Here is a 9,794-nt window from a genome sequence, read left to right as displayed (position 1 = left end):
GAAACAAAAGTACACGTCCCGTATTGAGCTAATAAGGGACGCACTTTGTCCCGTAATACAGGGAGAATCACAAAAAGTCTATAAATGTTAATGGATTTAACGCTTTGTTTGAAAACATAATTCCCAGCCCCTCTCCTGCTCTGTGACCAATGAGCTGACAGCACACTTAGCACGAGTATAACAGATTACCGCTTATCTAATTGGTCGAGGAAAGGTCGCGTGCGGAGAAGATACTGGAAGACAACAGATGACCAGCATGGCCAACAAAGAGACAAACACCGACACTGCGGCGCGAGTCAGTGCTTGTTCCCCTCCTAGAAAGAAAAAAAAAAGGTTGCAAAAATACAGGGAGGAATGGGAAAATGAAAACAACTGGCTGGGAAAAGTGCGCGATAACACGTATAAAGCGCACTGCACTGTGTGCCGGCGCACTTTTTCCATTTGCCATGGTGGACTGACTGACGTTAAGCAGCATGCTTCTACTGGTGGGCACATGATGAATATGAGGGGCGTGAAAGAAAGAGGAACCCTTGACCAATTTGTTGTCCACCAGGCCACAGCAGAAGCAGATATGGTATGTAAACATTGTTGTTGTTTTTTTTAAACCCTCTGGTTAAGGTTAATATGTGCATGTGCAATGAATATCAGTGCTGTGTGGCCAGAAGTTTGATAATATAATTTGTTTTGTGTAATAAACAACTGCAAGGATAGATGATTACAACGAATAGATGACTAATACATAAAAGTAATACATAGATGAATAATGATGATGAGTTATGATGCGTAATCATGGGAACAAGCGGGTTTACAAACGGGAGCAGCTGATTAGCATTAGAAAAGCTGAAATAATACCTCAACTGAAGCCACAAAGCCCGAATAAGTTGACACAGAAGAGACTTCAGTTTCAAGAGATCCTTCCTTCCCACAGTGATTGTGGTCTTCAACAACGCTTTGAAGACTTGATTAGTCTGAGCTGCAACAACACCTAATTTCCCTCTGGGATTAATAAAGTATTACTGAATTGAATATATATATAAAGGATACACATTATTATTGAAAACATACATATATATGACCATACCCATTTCTTACAAGTTGCATGCGTAATTTATACTTTAAAGTCAGTTGATAAACTACACAAACTATACAGATATACTGTAATATATATATATTTCTATTTTATAGGTGACTGCTGCAGAGGTGACCCATGTCTACCACACTGTAAAGCACGGTTTAAGTTATAACTCGGGTGACTGTGCACTCAAACTGACTGTACGAATGCTGAATGACTCCAGTATTGCCAAAAAGATGTCCTGTGGGAGGACGAAAGCTGAAGCAGTTGTCACAGATGTCCTGTCTCCAAAGGCAATAGAAGAGGTGATCAAAAAATTGAAAAGTGGTGCAACTCCACTCCCATTCTCTCTTCACACTGATGCTTCAAACAAGGGAAATCGGAAGATGTTTCCCTTGGCCTTGCAGTTTTTTACACCAGAGGCTGGAGTTGTCAACAAGATGTTGGATTTTGTTGAAAATCCAGATGAGTCTGCAGAGGGAATAGTAAAAATAATACAAAGCTCTCTTGAAAACGTGGGGCTATCCTTAGATCAGGTTTCTGCATTCAGTGCTGACAATGCAAATGTAAATTATGGCATCCACAACTCAGTCTTCACAAAATTGAAAGAGACCAACAGTGAGATCATTCGTGGCAACTGCCATGCACATATTGTTCATAACACTGTGAAAAAAGCCCTGGACAAGCTCTCAGTTGATGTGGAAAATATTGTCCTGAAGATATACAGCTTCTTTTCCACCTCTGCCAAAAGGAGAGAGTCCCTGAAAGAGTTCTGTGAATTTTGTGACGTTGAATTCCATGATATCCTGCGCCATGTTGTGACGAGATGGCTGTCACTCAACCCTGCAATCACCCGCCTGCTGCAGAACTGGGACCCGCTGAAGTCATATCTCATCAGCATTGGTGAGGAATGTCCAAGGCGCCTGAAGGAATTGCTGAAGTTGACAGAAGGTGCTGCTGGAGTTGAGGGAGAGGCAGACATTGTGGAAGTCTACCTCCTCTTCTGTAACAATGTTATGTGTCTGTTTGAAGAAGTGGTGAAAAAACTGGAGAAGAATGTAACCACGTCTGTTGACCTCTATTCCATCATGGAGTGTTTCCTGAAAAGACTTATTCAGAGAAGAGATGATGGGTTCTACGGGTACCTAACAAGACAAAAGCTCCAGCGTCTCTCGCCATCTGATGCTGATGGTGCCAGGCAGGAGTTTACAGCCTTCCTAGACACTGCCATCAGTTATGTCCGGAAGTGGTTTGACTTTTCAGAAGAAAACTGGCTTTTCCACCTGCAGCCCCTCTCTCTAGCATCTGGGAAGATTTCCTTTGATGACATGGAGAAGATCATTGAACGGCTTCACCTGGCTGGCAGGTAAGAAGAAAACATTTGCCAGTGAAATGATAAACCATGTTTTAATAGTATTGATGGTTAAAAATAAACAAATACAATTCATAGATAACATATATAAATAAAACCATAATCATTAACTTTGTTTGGAGTGTATATACACACGCATGCAAACTTTTATACACTATTTTACAAATTCAAGGAGTTCATATACTTAATATAAGGATGGATAAATACATAATAAATAAACTATACTTATTGTATTGTTTAAATGCTATACAACGTTATAAACATATACATTTTTTCCATTTATTTACCACTTTAAATGTTCTATCTACCACTTAGGATTTAGGTCAACTTCTCATCTCTATTGGCAGGTTAAACATCTCTATGGATGAGCTTTATGAAGAGTGTGTCACTGCAACCAGCCTTCTGAAGCACCTCACCAAAGAACATCAGGAGAAGGAAAAGTGGCAGTCCAAGGGAACAGCAGAGAAGTGGATGGAAATTCTTCAGGCAGCTGACCTCCCCAATATGCAGGCTGTTGTATCCTTTGTACTCAGCATCCCATCTTCCACTGGGTTTGAGGAGAGGATTTTCTCTCTTATGAAGAATAAGTGGACTGATGTGCGGAACAAATGTTCTACTGAATTAATTAGAAGTGAGCTCATTGTCAGTCTAAATTATGATATGTCTTGCTCAGAGTTTTACTCTGCAGTACTGAAAGACAAACAACTCCTAACTGCAGCAAGAGCTCAAAAAAAAAAAACAAATGGAAAAAGTAGTCTGTTTCCACATAATGTAGCATTGAGCTTTTGAGTTCATGAGTTTGTTGGGTTTTTTTACTTCAACTTTCAGCTACAGTCAAGGCCTTTGAGGCACAAATGTTGTGTTTACAGGTGTTCCACAAACTTTTTTTGCACTTTTCTAATTGCACTAAATGTGCACTGTTACAAGAATGTTTTTCTTTCTATTGTTTTCTATTAATTTATATAATTTTAGGTTAAGCAGGACAGAGTTCTTTGTGTTAATTTTGTCACTTTGCACAAAAAGTGAAGCGTACCAGTCTTTCGTTTAGGAAAGAGACCTATTTTATTGTGTTAATGTTGTCATTTTGCGTTAAAAATAAATGGATAAATGATCATTTGTTTCCCATGTGTTCATATCACAAAGAATATGCATCTACTTAAATCAACTTCAAGTCAAATGGTTAAAAAAAAAAATTTCACACACAAAAAAAAGAGCTAAAAAAAATTCACCACACAGGGAAGGGTGAAGACAATTGGGTCGCCCGGCCCTGGCCACGAGGTGTCCCTTATTTATTTTTCAGGGAGTTGGCAACCGTAGTCCCTAAGGACCCCAAAGAGCTTTACACCACATTCAGTGATCCACCTACTCACACACACACTGGTGATGGCAAGCTACATTGTAATGTAAATATAGTATGGCCAATATTAAAGTTAGTATCATATTAATCATGATTAATTATTACATCAGTAAACTTGAACTCTGACAAATACTGAGCTTCAGTAAAGATTCAAGTTGCAGTTCTTTATATTTCCTATCACTTTATATCTTCACTCAAAGGCAAGTATCTTTGGCAGTGTACAAATAGATATATTTAAGAGACAAATATTGTTCTTTTAATATGTTGACATTACTAAAAGTTTGCTCAGTGCTTTTGTAAAAACAAAATGTACGAGCTGTGATAACTGTTGTTGATAGAATGAAGAGTAGACTGATATATTAAATATTCCTTTATTGGGTGAGAAAATCAGACCATGTCATAACTGCTTTAAGTCATACAGAATAGATACAGAGCCTTAAACAGGCTGACTTCTGCTTAATGGGTCAAACTGGGCAGAAAATATACAAACACATAACATCCTTATGGAATATGATGTAACACTATAGATCAACTTACCCCAGAATATATAAAGCATATAAACAATTACAGCAATATGATGCAACAAACACAGCAGTGCTACTAATCCAAAATACTCAAAGCTTCATAGAACTGAAACAAACATTTATTTTTAGCTCCATTCTGCTGCTGATACATACTTTAGGTTTCTGAATATTAAACTTGTTGCTGCCTTTCATAGTGTGTACCTTGAAGGCCCTGAGTACTTTCTCCCACACTGAAAACACTGGAATGATAAAATTATTTGAAAATTACCTAATAAGACTGATTCAGGACAGACAATTAGTTATAACTTTCCTAGCAGTCCTTCACAAACAGGGAACAGTCTGTCTATTCTCTCCATCTGTCAGCTGCTGCTGGCTCTTCCTCCTCCTCTTCCTCACACACTGCTGAGTTTGTCCTGGTGGATCATCAGGGGTGCAAAGCCTCACAGATGATGTGCAGCAGTGGGTCCCTCAGTCTGTCCTCACTCTGGACACTTGCAGTTGTCACACATGGAAATCAAATGTGTGATAAGCTGCAGGATTCAAACACAAGTGTAACTTATAAATACATGTTCATACTTTTATTCCACAATCAGAGAGAAAGAAACAGAGAGAGAGTGCAGGACAGACAGACAGGTGACAGTCTCAGGTGTAGACACTGCTACAAAACAGCACAAGAGAAGGAGGATTTAGTGTTTGTGTTATTACGAGTGCTAAACAAGAAGAGTTCCCAGATGGTACAGTGGACACATGTGTGACTCCTGTGATTAAAGCAGGCTTTCCCAGTGTATGGGGCCCATTGCGGCGGGGGGGGGTGCAGTGTGAAAAGAAAAATCAATGATGTTGTCCCACATTCTTGATTTTTAGTTCACAAACACTTGTTGTAATGACTAACTACTCCTGACATTTTGGCGATGTTAGCTCTTTATACAGTAAAGTTACAGCGGGATACAAATAATATCAGGCTGATCCTGCCATGATTTGTTCCCCTGGTTCAAATCACGGACTAACAGTATCCCACAGTTGTTTATGTTTTTGAACCCATTTTGCACAGAGAGACATTTTTTGAAAAATGTATTGATAGCAATGTTGAATATTATTACACAGGAAAAAAACAACTACAGGTAAAATAATTACACCGTGACGCCTCTGCCTTTCTAAATGGAGGGACAGTAACTGCGTGTAAAACCTGCAGATAGTCAGATTAACAGTATTTTGTCTCTATCTGCCATTCTGCAATTCATCTCATGTAAACAATAACGTGCGCACAGCGTGACGTGAAAAAAGGCACATACCTTTGACGTGCTCGTCCACACGTAAACGCAAAAAAGGAGTTTTAAAAAAATCTCAGTTTCCGGTGTGGACGTAGCGTAAATGAGTTAGTTTATTTTATTACTGCCTGTAATTTATTGCAGGTTACTTGTATTTGCTTAATTGTTTACTAAATGTTTGAGGTGTGAAATAAACCGCAATGGAGCAAAATATGGGTGTGTGTGGTTGGAGGACGTGTTTGTGCGCGAACATTTTTCTTGTAAAACAAAGGGGGGCCTAGCAAAAAAAGTTTGGGAACCACTGGATTAAAGCATCTTTCTTTCAGCTTAACAAATGAACCGTCAGCTCGTTCAAACACATGTTAAAGTCCGTTTGGCTGGACACCACCGAACAATATAACATAGCTAACATTAACAGTGCAGTGAATCCTGCTTGTGCTGTGATATTCAGGACTGCAAACCGAGCAGCATTCACTGAATTTCAGCTTGTTGTGTTTGCTTATATATGACTGACTTTAATTATCCATAAAATCGTCACATTCTCTGTAAGATTAAGGTCGACTATTGAGCGGGTATATTTTAAAGTAAAGGCTTTAAAACCAAGTTAGTACAAACATTGCTAATGTCACATAAACTTTGCCGACATGTGGCCAACGGTAATATTTTAATGCTCTTCATTATTCAACATTCGCACATAAATAAGTGACATATTATTCAGTACTTACTTTTAAAAGTTTACTCTTTGGTCGCCCCTCTTCCGCCGTTTTTTTCGGCAAAATTATCCACACCCACCGCCGCGCTATGAAGTCTGGGATATGTTGGGCCACGAAGTCTACACCGCCACATCCTTAAAATTCAGGAAAATGAAGGACGCATTTGAAGGCCGCATTTCGAGCAGCCTTTGAATTGGGACAGCCTTCGTCGCGTCGCTGTGACGTATTCGGCCTTAAAATGCGGCCTTTAAGGCTGCAGACCCTGAACTGGGTTACAGCCAGAGAGGGTAATGAGGGCAGTGGAAGCACAGAAGGAACACAGCTGAGGACAATCACACTTGACAAGACGGGGAAGACACGAAACTGAAAACCAAGACATGGACCTTAAACTTAACACAGGAAGTACACAGAGGCTGTGTCCCAATCCAGCGACCGCACGCTTTTTTTTAAATTTCTGTTTTATTTGAACAAGTGAACAACAAATATACATAGTAATGTAATTATAGAAAGGGTATGAAAAATTTAACATCTTGCAGTATCTTTTACAAGTCATAAATACAAATACATAAACAAAAAAGTATACTTCAGGAGAAAACAAACAAACAAAATAGCTGATTAAAAAAGAAAGAGATGCTCAAGGTATAAATAAACAACATAAACAGAGAAAAATTTCTTATAAGAGAACAATTGACCATTATCATTCAGTAATTGACTTGCAAGTAAAAATTTTCTATCAACCCATTTCTGAATATATAATGATTTGTTCTTAAATGAGATCACCAGATCACAACTTGTTCATCATTACATTTTTTTTTAATATAATGTATTCTCTTTTTCCAAATGAAGTTAAATAATATTTTATCAATTTTTGTGCATAATTCTTTTGAAACATCAAGTGCCATAGCTGCATAAATAAGTCGGGAGAGGCCTTCAACTTTGGCTACCAAGGATCTTCCGGTAATGGATAAATCTCTTTGAAGCCAAAGATGAAATCTTTGTTGTACTGCAGTAATGAGAGGGTTGAAATTTTCAGATAATCTAGCATCTTGGTCTTTTTGAATGATAATACCAAGATATTTAACCTTATTTTAACAGGAACACCTGATACAATAGTATCTGTGCAGAACTTAACAGGGAGAAGTTCACATTTTGCAATGTTGAGTTTAAGACCAGAAGCTATTGAGAAATTATTGACAACTTTGAGAGCTTCATCAACTTGATATTTATCCTTTAAAAAAGTGTTGTGTCATCTGCTAGTTGAGTAATAGATAATGTTCTGCCAGCAACAGAGAGACCCATTACACTGCTGTTTTTAAAATGAATAGAGAGTAACTCCATAGGAAGAAGGAAAAGATATGCAGAAACTGGGCAACCTTGACGGATCCCACGGTTGATATCAAACCTTTTCGTTGTACCATATGGGAGTTTGATTGAGCTCAATAGCATATAAAGCTTGAATTGATTTTTTAAACATATTTCCAAAACCAAAAATATCAAGTGCTCCGAACACGAATACATGGTAAATGGCCTGTATTTGTATAGTGCTTTACTAGTCCCTAAGGACCCCAAAGTGCTTTACACATCCAGTCATTCACCCATTCACACACACAGTCACGGCAAGCTACATTGTAGCCACAGCCACCCTGGGGCGCACTGACAGAGGCGAGGCTGCTGGACACTGGCACCACCGGGCCCTCTGACCACCACCAGTAGGCAACGGGTGAAGTGTCTTGCCCAAGGACACAACGACCGAGACTGTCCCAAGCCACGGCTTGAACCGGCAACCTTCCGATTACAAGGCAACCTCCCAAATCTTGAGTCACGATTGCCCCTATGCTCAATGGAGTCGAAAGCTTTATAAAAATCCAAAAAAAGAATGAAACTATTATCTGTGATTAAATCTGAATGGTCCAAAATATCAATTACCAGTCTTATATTGTTAGTTATGTGTCTGCCCTGTTAATATTATGTATGTAAATTCACACATCATTTGTTAAAAAGGTGAGCTTAACAGTTAAGGGACAGTGCTCCATACAGCCTGTTAATTGGGTCAGAAACATGGGATGCGGGGCAGCTGGTAAGGATTTGTTTATTTCTGCAAAGTCTGCAAAGTCTGCCAAGTTGTCTTGGCTGATTTCAAAAACTTTGCTCGGTTTACTCGTCAGAAGGCTGTAAATTCAGCTCATTGGTCAGATCAAAACCGTCCCCTGGTGTTTCAGAGGCTCAAGCAAGAGCCTGCCTTGCTGAAATGACTTTATTGACAGGTCTGGGAAGAGCTTGACAGGTCGAGCTTGCGGCCGGGAGTTACAGTCAGGGGCCTATTTCCACTAGGTGAGAGTCAGGCAGGCGAGAGCTTGAGGTCACTGGAGTTGAGCGAGGGTGGGGTAAAAACTCCCCAAACAGCTGATTCACACAATTCATGTCAATTCGCTCTCTGATTGGTCAAGAGAGTGCCTGCCTCTCTGAAACTGCTTTATTGATCAGTGGTTTTTCTCATAGGCAAACGGTAGGGCCACCTCTATTTTAAATTGCTTTATTAGTGGATTGGGGAGGAGTCCCTGCTCGGGAGTGGCACCGTGAGTCAGACAGTCATTTTACCCACACTGGCTGCTTTGTGAAGACCCATTTTTACTTTTCTCGGGGATCCTCGCTCTGGTATGATCATCTCACGCTGAGGTGGAGCGTAACTTACAACTCTTTTGGATTAAACAAACCAAAAAATGTAATAAAGTGTTGCACCCTCAGAGAGACATGACTCCATTCTCCTTTTGGCAACTTTATTCTCCTCAGTTCAGGTTCGGAGTTTACAGGCAGCATAGCATATCATCAACAAACATTGCTCTCACGTCTTATTTTCTTTTTTTCTGTGCTTACTGATGGCATCACAGTCTGAACTCTGACCTCCTGGAACTAATGAACTACAAAAATTAACTGAAACTACAATAATTAACTGGAAATGTGTCCAAAAATAAAACACCATTAAATAAGATTTTTCCAACGATTCAGAAAATCTAAATTTTATAACTACTTTTAGAGCGCAGCAAAAGCTTTTCATCAGGGCATGCAGCCTCCATCTCTCCACATCCTCACCATTAAAAGAGCACTGGTGCCATTTTTGTCAAAAACTAAACTTTTTGGCTTAAAATTACAACAAACTCAAACTATCACAAACATCCCATTCATCATCCTAGTCCACTGCCATATTTTCATGATCATATAACTTTTGGGAATATGATTATTGATAATTTCCAAGTATCATAATTTTATGACTCATAATATGATTCATGGTTCATAAAAAACTATGACTGCCGTTAACTTTTATTACCTCCAAAGTCATAAATCATTTGACAGGGGCCATAAATCACTAGTTTGACACATATTATCCCTCCTGCTGTGCAGTTTCTGTTTTAAATGCATTCATTGTTTCACTGCTTTCCTCCATTTGCACAATATCTCTAAATTTAGAAATATCCTGCCTCAGGGTGACG

The 9,794-nt window shown here is 39.1% G+C and overlaps 1 protein-coding gene across 1 annotated transcript; it reads left to right on the top strand.

Annotated features, from left to right (window-relative positions):
* Nucleotides 1–305: 305 nt before the first annotated feature.
* Nucleotides 306–3,558, top strand: LOC146382059 (uncharacterized). The gene is made up of 3 exons (XM_084936841.1): nt 306–574; nt 1,186–2,438; nt 2,792–3,558. Exons 1-3 carry the CDS (start codon nt 494–496, stop codon nt 3,231–3,233), a joined length of 1,776 nt encoding a protein of 591 aa, XP_084792967.1. The 5' UTR covers nt 306–493; the 3' UTR covers nt 3,234–3,558.
* The last annotated feature ends 6,236 nt before the right edge of the window (nt 3,559–9,794 follow it).

Source organism: Perissodus microlepis, chromosome 8, assembly GCF_051167445.1.
Source record: "Perissodus microlepis isolate ML-2025 ecotype Zambia chromosome 8, ASM5116744v1, whole genome shotgun sequence".
Taxonomy (NCBI): Eukaryota; Metazoa; Chordata; class Actinopteri; order Cichliformes; family Cichlidae; genus Perissodus; species Perissodus microlepis.
Note: the sequence above shows the minus strand (reverse complement) of the source record. Positions and strands in the feature narration are given on the sequence as shown.